Consider the following 21,810-nt stretch of genomic DNA (forward strand, 5'->3'; position numbering starts at 1 on the left):
TTTTGTTGACCTTTGTCCATGGAAGGTCCCTGCAAAATTTCATTGAAATTGGTTCAGGGGTTTTGGAGAAGAAGTCGAAAATGTAAATTGTTTACGGACGCACGACGGACGACGGACGACGGACGACGACGGACAAAAGGCGATCGTAATAGGTCATTTGAGACTTTGTCTCAGGTGACCTAAAAAGACAAGTATCCATCTAGCGATTTTTTTTAACCTGAGACCAATCAAATAGCTAGCTGTGTGCCTTCAATTTACCATGATATGTTCCAGGGGTGCTGAGAGCGAAAGTGAGCTGACTGCTGGAGTACGAGGATGACCTATGACCTTTCTATCAGTACAAGGATGACCTATGACCTTTCTATCAGTACAAGGATGACCTTTGACCTTTCTATCAGTTTAAATGATGCACTACCAATGGTTACAGACATGCTGTAACAATTCACAACTATAAGGAACAATGATTACAGTAGAACACGAACAGGTCAGCAAAGGCCCTGCCATGTGCCGTATCACCCCCATTGACAAGTCAAGTTTCAAATAATCTCTGAAAACGAAAATGTGGATGGATGGGCGGATACAGACAAACACAGTGATTACTATAGGCATCTCTGGTGCAACAGTTTGAAAGTGCATAGGTTCTAATAACCCTAACATGGCAAGCCAAAAAACAGTATTTGATTGGTTGATAATTTACCTGTATTCGGTAGAAGGACTTTGTTGATGACATGGACGACCCCGTTCGAGGCGACGATGTCCTCCTCTACAAGTTTGGCATCGTTGACGTAGTTACCATTGAACTTACAAATGAAGGCCAGAAATCCTCCCTCCATGGAAATCAACTGGGCAGACACCACTGTCGAGGCAGCACAGTAGGTGTCCTTTACAATGTGGTATTTAGCAATGGCTGAAAAACACAAATATAAACTCTAAGACAGTATCCTTCACAAGGTGGTACTGTATAACATGAAATGGTGTGTTATTGAACCACAGAAAAAATACAAGGAATTTGGATGATCTACTGTTTGTAAATATAGGTTATCCACGAAAGTCAGTACCCCGAAACCATCTAAATTGCTTCAAACCGCGCATGAAGGTCCCCATGAACATTTTGTTTGATACAGTACTTTGAAACACAACTAGAGCAACAGGAGAACAAACATAGCGTACACACTCAAATATTAGAAAAAAACTGAAGTTCAAAACAGGCAAAATAAATGTTTTAAGAAATAGATTTGTTTAATGTTTTGCCTGGAATGCATAAATCTTTCACTCCTAGGAAACTTCCAAGCCCAACGTAGTTCTGCATTAAATCTTTGAAATAACAACATATAAGCTGACACCATCACTGGCTGCATAAACATCCCTAGTCTTCAAAAAGCCAAGATAAAGTATAAACTCTAATTCGAGGTTCTTTTAAACTGCTTTATCACAATCTAGTTCATAGATCGTCTCTAAGCTGTTCACAAATAATTATCCATGGTTATAGGGCCTTTGCAACCAGCCAATATCTTTCTCAGCATACAGCCGTTGCTGCCATTTCGGCACTCACAGCTAACAATTCAATAATTCTAGCACTTCCCAACCACCTACTCATTTACAGCTGAGAAGACTGGAACAAGCAGAGTCAAGTATTTTCTTCAAAGATACAACACAGTGCCGTGCCGTGCCTCGAACCCGCAACCCTTCGGTCATGAGCCCGGCGTCCTACCACTAGACTACCGTGCATCCATAAACTCTACCAAGACAGATTCCTTCTAAATTCCTTCACAACTTGGGACTTAGCAGTAGCTGCAATATATCCAATTTGGATCTGTAGAGATGCAAGGTCACAGATAAGGAAATCTTATAGAGGCACAAAAAAACATACAATGTGATCAGTTAACAGGTTCAAAGAAACAAATGTGATAAAACCCACCTTCTGCCACTTTCCTGTCATTCTTGATCTTTAAGTTGAGTCCGGAGGACAGACGTCGGAAGGCTTTGTCCTCGGGGATAAACAGTGTGAAGTGTTTGACATTTTGCAGCGTGTCCATAAGGTTCGCTTTGTACAGCATCTGGGAAAACCGGGTCAGACGCGGATCCCGCAAGATGACATCAGCGATGCTTCCTTTGAAGTCCAGCGGCCGAATCAACTGTTCGAAAACAAAAGACAACTAGATGAATGTTTACTTACTTGAATGATGGTAATTATTCAAACATGATTATTATGCTGTCAACTTTCCCCTTTGGGTGAACCCTCTAATTACAAACCTACCCTGTCGATCACGTGAACGATTCCATTACTGGCCATCTGATTGGGCACCATGATCCGAGCGCAATTAACCGTAGAAACCTGTAACAAAACAATATATTTTGATCAGAGAGTTGTAGTTCTGAAGACAAAATCAGACAATGTGATGTATCATTACAGTGCTTTTTGAAGCGAAGAATAGAATAAATTAAATAGGCTTACCTCAAACAACATCATTATAACAAAATCGGACAAAACTAAAATCATAGTTTAAAATCATAGTTGCTTTATAAGTATATTTGGGTAAAATCCATTTTTGCCCAATATTAAATTGGCCTTTCACATTAAATTAATCTGTATAATATAATTATGTTTGTTTACAAATGATCACTGTAATGATAAATTCGCTCTCTGACATTACGGAAGGTGAAAAGGCGAGCATTAAACTGCAGTTACCATTTCCCAGTATACAGTATTTACCACGAAGTCAGGTATCTTTTTAGTTTCTAAGAAACATGTGGTATACAGATAAGTCCTGACATTAATTCCGTAACCTACCCCACTAGGATACTTGTTTATGCGGAGTTTCTTCTCTGCGTAATACAGCGTCGGTATCTCCTCCTGTTTCTTGAAGGTGGTGTAGTTATAGCGACCAGTGACGACGTGATAATGGAGGAGGGACGGTGCGTGATACGTCCAGGGGTGGAGCCTCTGTCTGGTGAATAAATCAACAGCATGTCTCGTAACCGTATAACACCGAAACGTAACAACACACTATAAGTTACAGTCAAACCTGTGTTAAGAGACCACCCTCTGGAAGTCCATAAAGTGATCTCTTATCACAGGTGGTCTCTTCATACAGGTTTAACTCATTCACCCCTGAGATTTCATGATGAACTAGTCCATCCTTTGAGTTGAAAGAGTTCAAATGTGTCTTCAGGGGTGAATGAGTTAATTAACATGAAAACAACAGTAGGTTGTCTCTTGTCATTGGTGGTTCCATAATAGAGGTGGTCCCTCAAGCAGGTTAAGATTGCACAGTACACCATTGATCTTCTGTCTATATCAATTTTTGTGTTTTGTATACCTATTAATTATGAAATGGTCTCTTGCAAGTTTTTATCTAATTATTAGTACTTTGCTTCTGAAATCTTAACAACTTTTAAAAATAATCTTCTGGTAAAAACTTATAAGACAAATAGTACTTCATGCTATGAAACGAAATATTTTGTTGGTAAAATTAGGAAATAAAAATATTGACAAACGGTGAAGACACCAATTATCTTGGGTGAGGAAATTAAACAATGGAGATACCTATCATCGTAGGTGAGGTTTTTAAACGCCGTGTCTACTGGGACAAATACGGTAAAGGCTCCTTGGTAGAGAAGGTTTCCCTCCAGCTCAGTATTGGTCAGCAAATCAGGGAATTTCTGCTGGAGTAGCTGAAGGGTTGTCTTCTTCAAGTTCTTTAGGGGCAACACTGGAAACAGCAGCATACTCAGTTATATTACATATTCAATGTCAAGTCAGTTACCGTATAATAAATGAAATATATTAAGGAACTCCTTTTATCAATAACATTCCATTCCGTTCCAATTCACTCCTCCCCCCACCATCTTGGTGCTTACTGGGTGCACAATTTATGCAAGGATCAATGAACCTATCCTCACGAGTCCCTGTACTATATTAACAGAGGCGTGTATGTTACCACATCCCACCGACTGTGAACTCACGACTCAATGTCCAAGCACTCACTTTGACACTTTACATTTTTTTTTTTTTTAATATAAAGTAGAATTGATTTTATTGAGCGATAGTCAGCCATCCAAAGAGGTACTCATACAAAAATTTGGCAGTTGTAGGCGACAGGGTTTATGTGCTATGCCCCGGACAAAGTGACGTACTGTTTTGACTGACAGATACACAGGTTTAGGAGAATAGCCAAGCCCAACCGCTGTAATTCAGTAGAGCTAGCAGAGACCACTTCGTTTTTGAACAGTTTGTGCTCTGTGGCTCCTTAGGGCCCACTCCTCAGCCCCTAAGGGTCAGCTACATCTTAAATATAGATTCTAATTCCCTCCACTGATTCTGGTTTCTGAGCAGTTGAAAATATCTTTTACAGACGTTCGCACACAAAATGTAATTGCATTAGGTCACAAAATATCTTAATTTGCTAGATTTTGTTTTCACAATTAAATCACTACTCCTACCAGGTATTGTTCATTCTATACATAATATCATTACTGATCATGACTATTTTACAGTCAGTACTTTGTGCCGACTGATGAATTTCCACAGTTCAATATCATCAGACCTCGTTATTCTTAAACACCAAAACTCATGAACTTTCCATTGACAATCAACCCAATTGTCCAACAGAAAAGATTTTATCGTATCTGATTTTTAATTTCAATTTTTACAGAACCCTTTTGATAACAATGTGTGTTAAACAGTTAATGCATAATCGTGTTAGCTGTTTAGCTACTTATATTACCCAACACTTCTACAAAGAATCCATTTAATTATTTTTTCGCATGTGATATGAAATACACTGAATAAATTATATCAAGTTAAACACCTTAGAAGGGATGCAGATGTGTATAGATGAGACTTTTCACATTTTCACAAAATTAAATTAAACCAAGGCTCTTTGATCTTTAGACTTTTAATTTTAATTCATAAATCCTCAAATTGAAATATTGTAAATGTCATTTTTATGCACCACTTAACATAAAGCTGACATAATTTGCTCAGATTGCGTGATCACATTTTTGTGATGCTTACCAGATAGGTCAAAATCTTAAGTGCTACAAGAAAATTAATGGTGCACACAATATAGGGTAAATTTAATGGGTTTTCCATTCAATTTTTAAATAAATATTGCCGATGTTCATCTTCAAAGATAGTGTCTCTTGATGTCACAGGAAATGGATACAAAACGACCGATTTCACCCCAATTTTCTACCAATTTTAACAATAAAGATTGTAACATTAGATCAAAATGACATCCTTTCAATCAAAAATTGTCCCCATCTTTTTTGATACTTATCTAGATTTATACCTCACCAGTTAAATCTGTGCAAACTGTGTTTAAGAACTGCCAGAGAAATTAAATTTTTTTTTTATACTAAGAAATAAATCAAATTGGACGTCCATGGAGAAAGGATAAAGTAGGGACAACCCCGAGTAGACAAAAATTTATCTTTTTTTTTTTAATTCTCTACCATCTTGAAACATCCCTTCCAGTACTTTTCGTCCTTGTCGAACTTTTGCAATCAGCAATTAATTGATACTATACTGAACTAAAGAGTTGAAACTTACCAGCTGGACATCCTTTTTCTCCCTTTACCCTATTGTAACCTGGGCAACACTGGTATCGGATAAACCTGTAACACATAGATAACCAACGGTAACCAAGGAAACAGTGGTACCAGTTTAACCTGTAACACATAGATAACCATTGGTAACCAAGGAAACAGTGGTACCAGATTAACCTGTAACACATAGATAACCATTGGTAACCAAGGAAACAGTGGTACCAGATTAACCTGTAACACATAGATAACCAACGGTAACCAAGGAAACAGTGGTACCAGTTTAACCTGTAACACATAGATACCCATTGGTAACCAAGGAAACAGTGGTACCACTGTATCATACACATATGTAACTCTAAGAGACAGTGATAACCAAGGAAACAGTGGTACCCCTGTACCAGACACATATGTAACACTAAGAGACAGGGGTAACCAAGGAAACAGTGGTACCACTGTACCAGACACATATTTAACACTAAGAGACAGTGGTAACCAAGGAAACAGTGGTACCACTGTATCATACACATATGTAACTCTAAGAGACAGTGATAACCAAGGAAACAGTGGTACCACTGTACCAGACACATATGTAACACTAAGAGACAGTGGTAACCATTGAAACAATGGTATAGGACAAACATGTCACACAAATAGTGGTAACCAAGAAAACAGAGGTACCAGACAAACCGTGACACAGACAGTAATAACCAAGAAATTAGTGGTACCAGACAAATCTGTAATACTAAACAACAGTGGTAACCAAGGAAACAGTGGTACCAGACAATCTGTAATACTAACCAACAGTGGTAACCAAGAAAACAGTGGTACCAGACAAACCTTGACACAGACAGTAATAACCAAGAAATTAGTGGTACCAGACAAATCTGTAATACTAACAAAAAGTGGTAACCAAGGAAACAGTGGTACCAGACAATCTGTAATACTAACAAACAGTGGTAACCATGGAAACAGTGGTACTGGGCAAGCATTAAGTTCACAAATACATGGTGGTAGCCATGGAAAGAGTGGTACCAGACAAACCTTGACACAAACAGTGATAACCAAGGAAATAGTGGTACCAGACAAATCTGTAATACTAACAAACAGTGGTAACCATGGAAACATTGGTACCAGACAATCTCTAATACTAACAAAAAGTGGTAACCATGGAAACAGTGGTATAGGACACACTTGTCACGCAAATAGTGGTTACCATGAAAACAGTGGTACTTGGCAAACCTGTAATGATAACAAACAGTGGTAACCATGGACACTGGTATCAGACAAATCTGTAATAATACAAACAGTGGTAGCCATGGAAACAGTGGTATAGGACACACTTGTCACGCAAATAGTGTTTACCATGAAAACAGTGGTACTTGGCAAACCTGAAATACACAAATACACCAGACAGTGCATGGGGTAACCACCGAAACAGTGGTAACAGACAAAATATCTCCTCAGACTTACAGTCACACTATACTGATACATGTCATGTTTTAATAAGACAATCCTACCTGTATAATACAGGTAGGATTGTCTTATTAAAACATGACAAGTAACAGTTATTTCATCAAAAATGTTGAAAGAAAAACTATGACAAGTTTCCCATAAATCAATTTAAATATCATTTGCCTATTTTAATCCACACTAACTCTAATGAAATACTATCCAGGTCAAGGTGCCTGGTCAATTAAATCTACACTAAAATCATTTGTCTGAAATAAAATGGATACCGTAAACAATCTTCTTTTTGGCAATGACTCTTTTGTACTTAATTGACAATCTCAGCATCTTGTAATGGCAGTTGAGCGCAATATTTCAATGTGTCAGTTTATCTTTATCATTTTGAATGCAGAAGAATCGGATACATGGGGATAAAATATCAGCCGTCCACCTACGATATAGTACAAAGCTGCTGGTGAACTGGTCGTGTCAAAGTGTTATGATGAATGTTGAGTGGTTAACACTGTGGCATGAACTGTAATCATATATGAAATCAAACGAAACCAAGAAAATTGGCCCTAAATAGTTGAGTGGTTGGATTGTCAAGGTCAAAACGCAAAATGAAGGTCACAGACACGTTTATTTGAGGATAAAGAAGCAGAAAGATTTGCAAACATAAGCTTTTATATCATTTTCATTACAATCTATGATATGGTGTTTTAAGGATCCCTGACCCACTGCACTGTGTTTTTTCCTATATACAATAATCTCCCCTTAACGATCCCTGACTCCCTGCACTGTGGTTTTTCCTATATACAATAATCTCCCCTTAACGATCCCTGTTCCACTGCACTGTGGTTTTTCCTATATACAGTAACCTCCCCTTAACGATCCCTGTCCAACTGCACTGTGGTTTTTCCTATATACAGTAACCTCCCCTTAACTATCCCTGTCACACTGCACTGTGGTTTTTCCTATATACAGTAACCTCCCCTTAACGATCCCTGTTCCACTGACTGGTTTTTCCTATATACAGTAGCCTCCCCTTAACGATCCCTGACCCACTGCACTGTGTTTTTTCCTTTATACAATAATCTCCCCTTTAATATCCCTGTCCCACTGCACTAGTTTTTTCCTATATACAGTAACCTTCCCTTAACGATCCCTGTCCCACTGCACTGTTTTTTTCCCTATATACAGTAATCTCCCCTTAACGATCCCTGTGCCACTGCACTGTTTTTTCCCCTATATACAGTAATCTCCCCTTAACGATCCCTGTCCCACTGCACTGTGGTTTTTCCTATATACAGTAACCTCCCCTTATCGATCCCTGTCCCACCGCACTGTTTTTTTCTCTATATACAGTAATCTCCCCTTAACGATCCCTGTCCCACTACACTGTGGTTTTTCCTATATACAATAATCTCCCCTTTACGATCCCTGTCCCACTGCACTGTTTTTTTCTCTATATACAGTAATCTCCCCTTAACGATCCCTGTGCCACTGTACTGTGGTTTTTCCTGTATACAGTAACCTCCCCTTAACGATCCCTGTGCCACTGCACTGTGGTTTTTCCTATATACAATAATCTCCCCTTAACGATCCCTGACCCACTGCACTGTGTTTTTTCCTATATACAGTAATCTCCCCTTAACGATCCCTGACCCACTGCACTGTGGTTTTTCCTGTATACAGTAACCTCCCCTTAACGATCCCTGTCCCACTGTACTGTGTTTTTTCCTATATACAGTAATCTCCCCTTAACGATCCCTGACCCACAGCACTGTGTTTTTTCCTATATACAATAATCTCCCCTTAACGATCCCTGACCCACTGCACTGTGGTTTTTCCTGTATACAGTAACCTCCCCTTAACGATCCCTGTGCCACTGCACTGTGGTTTTTCCTATATACAATAACCTCCCCTTAACGATCCCTGACTCCCTGCACTGTGGTTTTTCCTATATACAATAATCTCCCTTAACGATCCCTGTGCCACTGCACTTTTTTTCCCCCTATATACAGTAATCTCCCCTTAACGATCCCTGTGCCACTGTACTGTGGTTTTTCCTGTATACAGTAACCGCCCCTTAACGATCCCTGACTCCCTGCACTGTGGTTTTCCCTATATACAATAATCTCCCCTTAACGATCCCTGACCCACTGCACTGAGGTTTTTCCTGTATACAGTAACCGCCCCTTAACGATCCCTGACTCCCTGCACTGTGGTTTTTCCTCTATACAATAATCTCCCTTAACGATGCCTGTGCCAGTGCACTGTTTTTTCCCCTATATACAGTAATCTACCCTTAACGATCCCTGTGCCACTGTACTGTGGTTTTTCCTATATACAGTAATCTACCCTTAACGATCCCTGTCCCACTGCACTGTGTTTTTTCCTGTATACAGTAACCGCCCCTTAACGATCCCTGACCCACTGCACTGTGTTTTTTCCTATATACAGTAATCTCCCCTTACCGATCCCTGTCCCACTGCACTGTTTTTTCCCCTATATACAGTAATCTCCCCTTAATTTCCATTTGGATATTACTAGAAAAGTTTGGACAAAACACTTCCAATGACCAGGTAGCTCAATTGGTAAGAGGGATAATATAACAATCTGAAGTACGGGGCTGGAATCACGGTGTAGCCCAACTAAACTGATTATATTTTGGTTATTTCATTTTTATTATTTCTCATAAAAGTCCTGCAAGGTATGGGTTTTTTTTTATCAGAAATGATTTATCAAAACTATAGTCATGCCAAAAAACCCAGTTTCCAACATTTATTGTCAGTTTTTGGCAGAAATCTAACAGAATTATCTTTAACTCAGTATTTCAAATCTTTCCAGAAACAAAATGACTGCAAAACCTTCTCCAGAACTTACGCAAGTATTACTGAGTAAGGAGAGCGTGGAATTGCCGGCATACTCACACCTTTTATAGGTCTAACCCCTCACACCTGTGTCCATAAATAGACGAGAAAAGGATAAGCCCTCAGGATTAGGGTCAAGGGTGGGGTCAAACTGACAGATGGTTCCCCTACCCCAGGAGGAAATACGCCTAGATAGGCAACTGCTAAAAGTGTTGTGGGCTAAAAAAAAAATCTTTGAATCTTCAAATATGTCTAAAATGCTTAAATAATTTTAATTTTTAATAAATTTTGATTGTTTTAAATCCACACATTCTGGTGATTTGTTAAGAATTTTAAAGAAATTATAAACATAAATTTGAAAAAGAAATTTTACAATTTCATGTCCCTAAGCTAACTAGCCTTGACACTGCTAACAACATGTTTTGCTCCTATCACCTTGCACGGCAGATATCGTTATCTAATTAACAAGGGGTAATTAAAGTCAGGACTTATCAGCTTCCCGGGGTGAAGATAGTTCTGTTAACAGTGTTACACTTACACTAAGTTTTTACATTTCCTATCTTCCTAAAAGATTAAATTAGAAATACCAGAACACTCCATTAACTAATTTCTATTTCCCTTAGAAGGAAGATGCAAGCACTGAATACCTTGACATTTTCTAATTTGCATAGTCTCAAAGATTGACCTGGTTGTTTAATAGTAAATCTGGTTAAGGATTATTTCCCACTGCACTGAGATTTTTGTATATACAGAAACATCCCCTTAATTTTGTTTTAGATTTAACGGTAGCACAGCTGGGCCAGGACACTTCTATTGACCAGAAAGCTCAATCGGTATAGTTTAACAATATGGAGTTCAGGGTTCAAATTTCTGTCTAGCCCCACTGACTTTTTACACTCGGAACACTTCTGTTGGTTGTACTTCGTTTACTTTGTCTCTATTATTTTAGATAAAAATTCCACAGGGTATGTGTTCTTTTCAGAATTGATTTATCAAAATTATAGTCAAGCTGGAAAAAACAGTTAGAATGTTTTTATAGTCACAGCGCTTAGCAGTGGTACGGGGATCCGTAAGTTTCTCCCCCTTTTCAGTAGAAGTGCCTACAGAAATAGATACCTACGTTGGTCGGTCGCACACCCTGCGCTGGGGTACCTTGCCCTCGTAGAACCGCTGGCCAGTCCCGAAAACCTCTTTTACCCGGCACATGTTGGGGCTGTAATGACAGAACAACTCATAAATTAGTACGATGTGGTACCACATCAAAACACAACATCCGACACCAAATTATGTAAGATTTCACAGTTACAAATAAATCAAAGATTTACAGCGAACAAATATATTCAAATATTATTGATTTTTTAATCAAACAGAAGCTTAACATCCATAAGATTTCTTTTTTACTTTAGAGACCTTCACCTTGGTGGCACTTGGAAAATCATCACTACATATGTATTTTAACCCGTTCACCCCTAAAGTCACATTTGAACCTTACCAAATAAAAGACTGTGAAAGTCCAATTTAGATATGTAGTGTTGAGTGAGTTAAATGACTTACAGTGAATCAAACTAAACTCATTAATAGGTGAATAGGCCAATAAGTGAATTTGTTGAAAAAAATCTGAGTCAAAGTTCAAAATTGGAACACACAACTAGGTACACCGTAAAATGGTTAAGCTTTATGAAGATAGGTAAAAACTGAGGTGGAAGATTGTTGAAAAAGATTAAATTGTCAAAACAAGGGAGAGGGGGAAGGGGGAGCAAAACTCAAAACTGTCGAATCACACTTCCGAATTAAAAAGCACAACTTTGTGCCATAAAAATAAATCAATTTTCAAGAAGATTTGCCAAAATCTGAATACGGTGATTTCTTGATAAAAAGTGATTATGGACGGAAGGAAAGACAGTGTCATACCCTTAAATGTCCCATCAATAAGATGGTTGTGTAATCACTACTACATTAAAGTACATGTAGAAGATTTACAAAGAAAACAAGGCCCCATATTTTTAAAACTAACAGGAAATGGGTCTAATAAAAGAGCTACATAGTATACAACAATAAATCTTTATTTTATAATAACTTGTTTTTTTGCTTAAATTCTCTACATCAGCACCTGCAACCTTTTCTTAAAACATGAATTTATTAAAAACACTGAAATATATTAGTTCATAATTTATTCAGGCAAAGATGAATGAAATTATTTATCAAACTCCTAAAGGGCTGCTTGCTACACTGAACCTTTTGAACATTTTTCGGGCGTATGAAATTTCATCCTCTTCCATACTGATTAATGAATAGTGGTTTTACGGGATATATTTTAAATACTTCTTTGTAAATATAAATCAAAATTTAATTGCAGCGTAAGTGTTTTGGTCTGCTTAATGTTCTGTAATAATTTATGTATACAGCAATTTTCAGTTTTCAAAATGTTAGCCCGCATAATCAGATACCTGTATATGTAAATTTCCACTCTGTCAATTTAAAAAAAAAAAGTTACTCCGACTCACACACCAGCTTTATTTACAGATTTGTACAAACAGATATCCGATTAACGGTTTCATTAAAGATTGTATGTCTATATACCGCTACAATGACACTGAAATATTAGAGACCATTTTTGAGGGTCTGGATTACACAGGTTTTAAGTTTATAAAGGTATTATTTTAGTAATGGACTATTTTATATAATTTTTTTCAACTTAATTCTAACTATGCCTCCAAATAGATATTTGATGCAAATGAAATGCTGTAATGTACTTTAACATCAATATGTTAACACCCACCTGAATGTATGTCAAAGTTTGTATGTACAATATGTATTGTTAAACCAGCTATCAAAGAGATCTCCCCACGTCTGGTAGACCCCGTCGTGGCCGAGTACCCGTCACCAAGTACATGTATCAACGCCACTGACGGGGACATTATAATCGTGTGACCTCCAGGATGACCTCGAGAATAATCTGATGGCCTCTGTAAGGGGTATGATCAAATACCTGCGGTACCTGTCACCGATAGCAACAACCAAATGGCATGATAGTCTACAGATTATTTTTTCTTTAATTCAAGTTTTCATAATCGTCACTTGAGGTCAGCGATGGCTAATTGGTGTTAGATTAAGGGCCACGACAAACAGGGAACCCGAGAGGCCTGTCGTATCAACCAAATCTATTTCAAAGGGAAACAGGTATATCCATAGAGGTAATTTGGAAAAATATATACCTTTGGACTGTAGGTGGTATCACTCATAGCACCATTAGCTAATAATGGCTGAAAAAAATCCCCTTAATAGAAAAACTTACAATGTAGCAAATATGAAAAAAATAATTCAATTTTAGATTTGCTTTCTTTTCATTTTGTAAGAGGACACACACTAGGAAACTCTATCATGATCTGATATTACTATAGTTCAGACAGTGTTTTTGATTTTGTAAGATAAAGCTGATAACATAGTAATAAAGTCTCCAATTTGAAAAGATTATTTTTCCCCCTTTTTGACTAAAGATGAGATTTAGATAATTGAATATAGACAACAATATAAATGTCAGTTTTTTGTCTGCCCTATTAAAGAAACGAGTCGTATAAGGTATCAAAACCATATTCATGTATACCCACTTCCTGTCTGGAGCAGGGGATTATGGGATAGACACGATCAAGCGTAGGCAGATGACATGAGAGCATAAACTGGGGATGACATCGGACACTTGAATACAGACGAAACCCCAGTCTACCTCAAATGCCATTTTGTGAAAAGTCAACGAGCGCCTGTTGTTGTATAATGCTGCTGTTTTTGCACCTATCTCTTACGAATATCAGTCATATGCAATATCAGACTTCATGTGATAAAGCATATACACGCACAACATATTCTACCTTAATGAGGACAGTTATTGGCCCATAAAATATCGTCGCGAAATAATTTGGTTTTTAAAGCCATATCAGCTCCTCCGGCTACAAACTCTGTAAACCAGGTCAAAATTGTAAATGTGGATTACTTGTCCATATGCATGTGAAAGCAATTGGAATACCTTTTAGTCAGACAGAAATTTCTATGTTTTCATATTAAATATTTTATTTCATAGTATAGATACCAACACAGGACTTTTGTGGTATTTTGTGGACTAAAGCTGGAAAAAAAGACTAACCCTCTTTCAGTATCAAAAGGTGTTTATTCTTCTACAGACCAATAATGCCAAAAGTATAATTGAGGAATCTAAATCTGATCCTTTTCTTTCTTTTTTTTTTCTCTCTCATTATTTCAAATGTTGTAGAACTTGTAAAGTCTTTCCTTTTATAAAGCTTCTGTAACAAAAATACAGGTTTGAAATTCTGCTTTTCCAGAAGGAAAATTGAAATATCTAAATCTTAAATGAGGCACGCACAGTGTATTTTGACCTTTAAAGGTCAGTGTCGCGCACCTTGTAGAGTGACAAGTGCTATGTAACCGGACACCGGAGGGCTTAAATGGAAGAGAGTTGAAATATCTAAATCTTAAATGAATTAAGATTTCATATGAGGTTTTAGGATTTTAGGAAGTCTGAATATTTCAATTTAGTCAGATTCTGCCAAGCTAAAAAAGCAAGAGGCCCAGAGGGCCTGTATCACTCACCTGGATATTTAAGCCATCATTGGAAAATGTTCTCAATAAAAGTAATTTTGCAAATATATTTCCATATCACTGAGGCTCCTTGGCTTATTCAGAAGTTGTTTAAAGATTTTAACATATCTGACACTTGTGACCTTGAAAGTAGGTCAAGATTGTTTATTTGAGGAAAATGTATAGCACTCTGTCCCAGGTACTTACTGGCCCAATAGTATGGCATTAGGTCATCCAGGTCTTAAGAAGTCGTTCCAAGAAAAAGTTGAAGGACAATGAATTAAACACCATACCATAATCTCACTGGCACAGCTAAACACTAAAACTATCGGACTAGCTTCATAACCTACTATTAAAGGATACATCTGGCTATTTATTCTGATGTCAATGAATTTTATAAATAATAGAAAAAAGATAATGACTTGGGATCCATGCAGTGCCCATATTGGATGATATTGTCGTAATCACTTATGAGACCTATATATAGATATATAAATAAACAAACAAATCCAATCTACTTTATATCAATAACACAGACACTATTCTATTATATGATTCCATCTGTAAGTTCATATGAGGAATATCAAAATGTGCATGCGGTTCCTTACCTGCTGTGTAATGTAATCATCACACCTTCCCAGCCACCTAGTCATACACTACAGAATGTACTAAACTCAAGTTTCTTACGTCCTGGCATCACCTTTATACTCTTTCATTTTAAACCTGTGTCTGAACATCCTGGATGTTTAACTGAACTAGAACACTGACAGATCAGCAAGGGCCCCACCAATACGCCTGACCGCCTGACCGTACACTCCACATGGTCTACATGTAACAGTAACAGTAACAGTAACCTTGACTTTATTTTTTTAAAATTAACCTCTACTGTACATAGACTTTTCACTGTTTATCAACGTGCCAAATTTCAAAAAGTCTTTCGGATTTCGAGATAAACTCTTGAAAACAAAAGTGTAGACAGACGGACACCATTATTACTTTAGGGCTCCTGTATCTCCAATACGGGGGGCCTTAATTAAGTTAAAACTGTGATTCAATTTGTGTAGTTGTTGGACTTCCAGCTTGGATTCTACTGAAAACATGGGAATTGTCGGTAGTGCTGACCCATACTGTTCTTACCGAGGAGTTATCTGCCCCTGCCAGTGGCAAACAATAGCATTATCATGGGTAGGAACTACAATTGGCAGCAGGTAAAGAACTAAAGCATGAACACTGGACTTCCATTTTATTTAACTATTTCATTCAGTATGCACACATTCATAAATCAGTACCCCCGAAAGAAAACCATACATGTTGTCAGTGATCTGCAATAATCCCGCAATTAATACAACAGCATCCCGACTGGTTTTCGAACCCACAACCATGAACTCAAACCGAATATATATATCATGCATTCTTACTGTGTCGTCCAAAATTCACTGAAATCAGATAAGTAGTTTAAGACACCTGGGGCCGAGCTGGTTCAACTAAGCTTCAGCAGCTGATTCATTGATTTACTACCATAGTAACTTAAAGTTTTTAAATTGAGATTTTTTGTTCTTATGCAATTTCTTCAAACTGTACAAATCCTTTCTAGGCCCTGTTTTCAAACGACCATTTTGAATCTTATAATACACATAATATTAAATACCTTATGTATATGTAATTCTAGTTAGGATCTTTTTTTAAAGAATGAAATTTCTCCTTGAGGGATTTTCTTTAAAATGACAATAAGCTATTCAGGCTTATAGAAGTGACCATAATTTATGCAACAGTTTATAAAACTTGAGTCTCTGCAAGATCTAATTTTTTCTCCTTCAGTAGTTTTGTTACAAGTATTTAATGGACTCAAGCATGAAAAGAATATAATGTATACCAGGATTTTTTTTACTATAGTTTAACTTTCGCCTTTTACATTCTCTGCAATGAGGGGGAATCTATCATAACGGTAAATATTAGTACACAGTAGAACCCATATACTATTTTCATGTAAAGGGCAAAAGAGCCTGTTTCCAGTAATGTTAATTCTCCATAGGAGCCTGCCCCCGTATAATTTCTTATCTAGCTCAACTACTGTTTTTTTCTTTTCCGAAGAATAATTTTACACCTTTCCGACACCCAGATTTCATAATTTCAGTGAAAATGTATTTTTATAAAGTTGTCAATTTCAGCATCAAAGACATAAGTTCGTAAATAAAAGAAGGTTATCTCGAAATTGTAATTCGCAACATAGTATAAATTTCTTTTGATAAATATTTCCAAAACATCGTGTTTATTCATAAAACATAAAAAAAAAAATTTCTCGGATGAAAATGCACTTGCAGAGACACAATTATGAAGAAAAATGCCATAAAATTGCAATTTTCTCCCGTTATATAGTTTTGGATGCAAATTTCCATCAGAAAATCGGATAGAGCTTTACTTGTTTCATATGTGTACCAAAAATCAGCTAATTCCATGTGGTGGAACGTTCTCATATCGCCGCCTGAATGTGGTTGTAAATTGAAAGAAAAGGGGAAATGAGTAACAACCTTGTCTGAAACCCTATTATATAGCTTATTATATACAAACTTTTATATTGAATATCAGAGCGGATATTTTCATGACAGTTTTATGATGTGTAACGACTAAATAAACAGTATCGATATAAAGATTTACACTGAGGACACCCTGATACATGAATACTGTTCTATCTCAAGTTGTCCTCTTCTGAATTTTCTGATCGTGTGGCCTTGTACATTTATCCGTATCTTCTTGTCTTTGTCTATACGTTTACGGAATCATTGACTCGACGCTAGCTATTCTTGTCTCACTTTCCTTGTTTTATTGTCCCATCTCCAAAGCGTTGTGGCTCTGTCAGGGTTGGGACCCTGACTTGTCTCACTTTCTTTGTGCCTGCCGACCACGCCACATCGAATAGATAGATTATCCATATGAAATACTTTATTTTGTTCTAAGTAATCAATCAATTCTGCGCTTCTTGGAGGTATTGAATGTGATTTATTATATTGTCTTGTTATTTTGTGTAATTAGTTGTTCGTTATTTATCACACATTTTCGCATAATTGTACCAAACTACTAAGTATTAGCTGTTTACAGCAATCATCGGTGGCTTGCTATTTTGTTACTTTATCGACGCTTCATAAACCAATCGTTATTGTTTCAAGATGGAGGGTAAATGTGTTGGAGAAGGGTGTCAAGTATACTTCAAGAAACGTAGTGGCAATAAGAACAGAAGTGCACGCAATGTAAATAGTCCACAATATAAATGGCTCCTAGATACGCTGGTGCAACAAGGATTGATGTCAGCAAAGGAACAAGCACTTATTTGCCAGAAGTGCTACATGAAGTATCTTCGGAACAAAAATCAGCCTGAACCTGAACCCGAGCAGAACCAGGAAATAGAGGAAGAAGACGACTCCCCGTCCCATATCCTGCCGTTGCTGACCCTTCATGATCTTTTGAATGGATCATCTTCACACAAAAAATGCTGTCTCTGTCTTGTTACCTTTGCAAGAAATGGAACAAAATCATCAGTCTTACCAAAACGTGCAAGACATCACCTGATCTATTCACACAAACTGTGGTGTCCCACCTCATCCCGCGTCTGCTCCATTCACCTTATTGGTAACGACTTAGATCCGTCTACAGAGGTTGTCCTTGATGGTAGAGGTTCCTTGGAATCTCAGTTACCATCAAAATCGTCCGAAATCATTAATGACCTCCTAGAGGTGTCGCACGTCCTTTCACAGAACCAGTCTGCGTTTACAATAAGCTTTTCTTCTCTTGATGACTCGGCATGCATGGCCTGGACAGGTTGGTCCAAAGATCAGTTCCTCGAAATCCACTCGCACTGTTCCCCATATCTTTCATCTGGTATATATACCAAGACTACACACGATGCTCTATTACTGTTCTGGGTAAAACTGAAAACCGACATTTCCTGGAGTCAGTGTTCTTCTCTTTTTGGAATTTCCAAGTCAAGTGTGTCCAAAACTTTCCACTCCATAGTACAGGCATTAGACACATCGATAGTCCCACAATTTCTAGGTCCGGATCACTTGACAAGAGAACAGTTGCTCGGGCACAATACTGTCTTTTCAGAAGCATTTTTTGGAGATAAAGCCACTGCCATATTAGATGGCACCTATATTTATATCCAGAAAAGCTCCGACCACAAGCTCCAGAGAATGTCCTACTGTGGCCAGAAGAAGAGAAACTATCTCAAATTCATGAGCATCGCCTTACCAGATGGCTACATTCTGGACACAGTAGGACCATTCACTGGCAGCGAAAATGATGCTACAATTACAAAAAAAGTCATGGACAAGCTAGTTACTTGGCTACAACCAGACGACAACGTTGTCGTTGACCGAGGTTTTAGAGATGTCCTACCAGTTCTCGAAGCCTCTGGCCTCAATGCTAGCATGCCGTCATACCTGAAACCCGGTCAAAGTCAACATTCTGACGTCCAAGCAAATCTTGACAGAACTATCACCAAATCGAGGTGGATTGTGGAATCCTATCATGGTCGTCTGAAACACTGGACGTTCTTCCGAACGCAATTGGTGTCTAACAGCTTTATCAATGTCATCGAGGCTTTGCTTCGAACCGTCACAGCCTGTCTGAATGGTATTAGAGGACCGATCTACCAGAGATCTCCAGAGAGAGATGCCAAAGATAGGCTAATGGCTGAACGTATGAAGGACCGTTTGACAACACCGAATGGTTTAGCTCAGAGAGTCAAGACAGATCCGGATCTATCTAGACGGGCAAGGTCCGAGTTTGTCAAGATGGATGCATCTTCCGTACTGTTTCCCCGTCTCGATCTTGATTACTTGAGAACCATTACGTGTGGAACGTATCAGATATCTCTGGCTCCTGGTTACATCGCCGAACATTTAAGTGATGACGGAGACTATGAGGTGTGGCTTTACCAGCACTCCCCAGACCTTCTCCGATGTCAAATACATTCTCGACACAAAAGCCAAACGAAATATAACGTTTGGATACGGTTCACCGTTTCACCCGATGTTGAGGCCCCAATAAAGGACTACTACTGCCAGTGCCCAGTTGGAGAGAGAACGATGGGAATGTGTGCGCACATCTCCAGTATCTTGTACTACCTTGGGTATTACAGGACGCTGGAAAACCCTCGACCATTACAACCACAGGTAAAGAAATTCCGACAAAACTTGAAATAGTTTTCCATGCGGCAACGGAGTGCATATGTCGAAAGTATGTTTGGGGCTCGATATGAAAGATCCCCGTTACCATGTGACTAACCAAACTTATAAATATAGGTATTATACAATCGCCCGTAGCTATGAACACTCCCGTAAATGCGAAAACCAACCAAAATCATAAGGAACACGTTTTGTTTGTTGTTCTGTCTATTTGTCAGCCAATGTCTTCAACCACGGGGACTTGTGAAGTAGCCATCTTGGATTTTTTTTATGAAAAAGTGTTTCTCTCACTTTTTTTCATATCTGTGTACATATTCTCAACATACCGAGCAAATACTCTCGTTTTTTTGTTAATTATCTAAAGAAAGTCGAAAATCGGCAATTCAACCATAGGCTAATTCAACCCAACATTTGAAAATGTTCCACCACTTACATTTTGATGATTTTTCCTCTCATCAATAGCATATTACGTACTGTTTAATAGGATAAAAATTGGTTTGCATCCAACGCCCATAAAAGGGTGTATTCTCTAAAAAACACAGTTTTTGTGTCTAAAATGTTATCATCGAAAATGGCATTTTTGAGATTGTTTCTTCCATAAAACAGCCAAATGGCGCGATGGAAACATGATTTTTTGTCACAATCATGCCATGAATGTATTCTTTACGGTGACCATCATTTGATTAGATTTTCATTAATATTTTACATAACATGCACATTTTATCAACACTTAGACAGCTTCTGAAAGGTACAACTTTGAGGAGCCATAAAAAACAAACCAAGTGACCTAAATCTTTATACTTTATAGATTTGTGACCACAACGGCATGGGCAATGCACCACCAACAGGAAATTTGAATCAGAGAAGGGGCCGTTTTGGAAACCGGCCCTTTCAACTGGGTAGATATGGGTTTTACCAGTAAAAGACGAATATTTGACAGGGCAAAATTTCCTGGTTATGGTATATTTTTGTACTGTCCATCTCTGATATATGAAACCTTGAATGGTAGATGTTCTTTCATGAACAAAATGTTCAGTATTTCTCAGATATTATCATTCTAATCGTATTCTGGTTCTTGTTCCTGAATGATACAAATAAAAACACAAACAAATTAAAACACTTAATGCTTACTTGTGCATAAAACAGGCGAAACGCTTACTTAAGTTTCTAGCGGGTTTAAACAACTAGTGACCTTCAAGAGCATTGGAGTGCTTTAAAGTCAAAGATCTGTATCACCAAGGTTCTTGAAAACCAAAGTGACCATGCATCGTAAGCTAGAAGTGAGTTTGAGGTGGTCCTCCTTGGATTTTTTCAAGCTTCCTGAGCTCTCTTGCAAGTGACATTTAATTCATGAAACATAAGGAGCAATTTGATTCTATTTAATAAGACCTCAAATGTTTAATGAAATCAATCATCTGTTTAATCAGAGACGCCTATAGCGAGAATCATCAGAAGAAATCCACAAGTTATTGTCGAAACTTGTCCATATTATCTTCAAAGGTCAAGGAAAGTTTATATGAAATCAAAGACATGTTTTTTCATGAGCATTGCCACTACAGAGATATACAGTTTAGATAGAATTTGACCTCTTAGTGACATACATATAACATGAGGTGACCTTACGTGACCTCCGTGTAGAACGCAATAATGCTCAGGTGTCGGGGAGTTAGTACAGTGTCTATGGTTACCAATCTCAGTGAAATGAGAACCAGACTGAGCTCATGTTGTTACTACAAAGCACCGATCCCTCTTACCATTGACTTGAATAATGTTTTGACGGTACAGTAGCCTAACTGTAAAAAACCTAAGCATCATAATCCTGAAATATGTTTTTGTCAAATTTCAATATTTAATCTGTTGAAAAATGTCAACCATATCGATTTCAGTATTTTAAACATTACCTAGTTTTTTAATACAGCTAAACCTGTGTAATCTGACCCCTGAGTATTCCAATATCCTGTATATTTCAATAATGAAGGAACCACATTTCTTATGAAAACTACAAATAACTTTATATTTAGACATCTTGTTTAATGTGATTTGTCCCACAGGGTGTTGTTTTAGACAGGTTAATTTGACCAATATGTGGTGTCCCACAAGGTGTCAGATAAGACAGGCTTATTTGATCAATACATTTATGTTGTGTCCCAGAGTGTCATATTAGACAG

General features: G+C 37.7%; 1 protein-coding gene across 1 annotated transcript in view; it reads right to left on the reverse strand.

Moving 5' to 3' along the window:
• LOC110440383 (periostin-like) overlaps positions 1-21,810 on the reverse strand; it is a 30,961-nt gene that overhangs the window by 6,422 nt on the left and 2,729 nt on the right. The window contains exons 3-10 of the mRNA XM_021483441.1: positions 15,878-15,895; positions 10,990-11,082; positions 5,555-5,619; positions 3,548-3,713; positions 2,792-2,948; positions 2,258-2,335; positions 1,919-2,135; positions 698-907 (exon numbers count right to left, since the gene is read on the reverse strand). Of these exons, the coding sequence (XP_021339116.1) occupies positions 698-907; positions 1,919-2,135; positions 2,258-2,335; positions 2,792-2,948; positions 3,548-3,713; positions 5,555-5,619; positions 10,990-11,082; positions 15,878-15,895 (1,004 nt within the window). The remainder of the gene's footprint in view (positions 1-697; positions 908-1,918; positions 2,136-2,257; positions 2,336-2,791; positions 2,949-3,547; positions 3,714-5,554; positions 5,620-10,989; positions 11,083-15,877; positions 15,896-21,810) is intronic.

The sequence above is a fragment of the Mizuhopecten yessoensis genome, unplaced genomic scaffold, assembly GCF_002113885.1.
Source record: "Mizuhopecten yessoensis strain PY_sf001 unplaced genomic scaffold, ASM211388v2 scaffold11179, whole genome shotgun sequence".
Taxonomy (NCBI): Eukaryota; Metazoa; Mollusca; class Bivalvia; order Pectinida; family Pectinidae; genus Mizuhopecten; species Mizuhopecten yessoensis.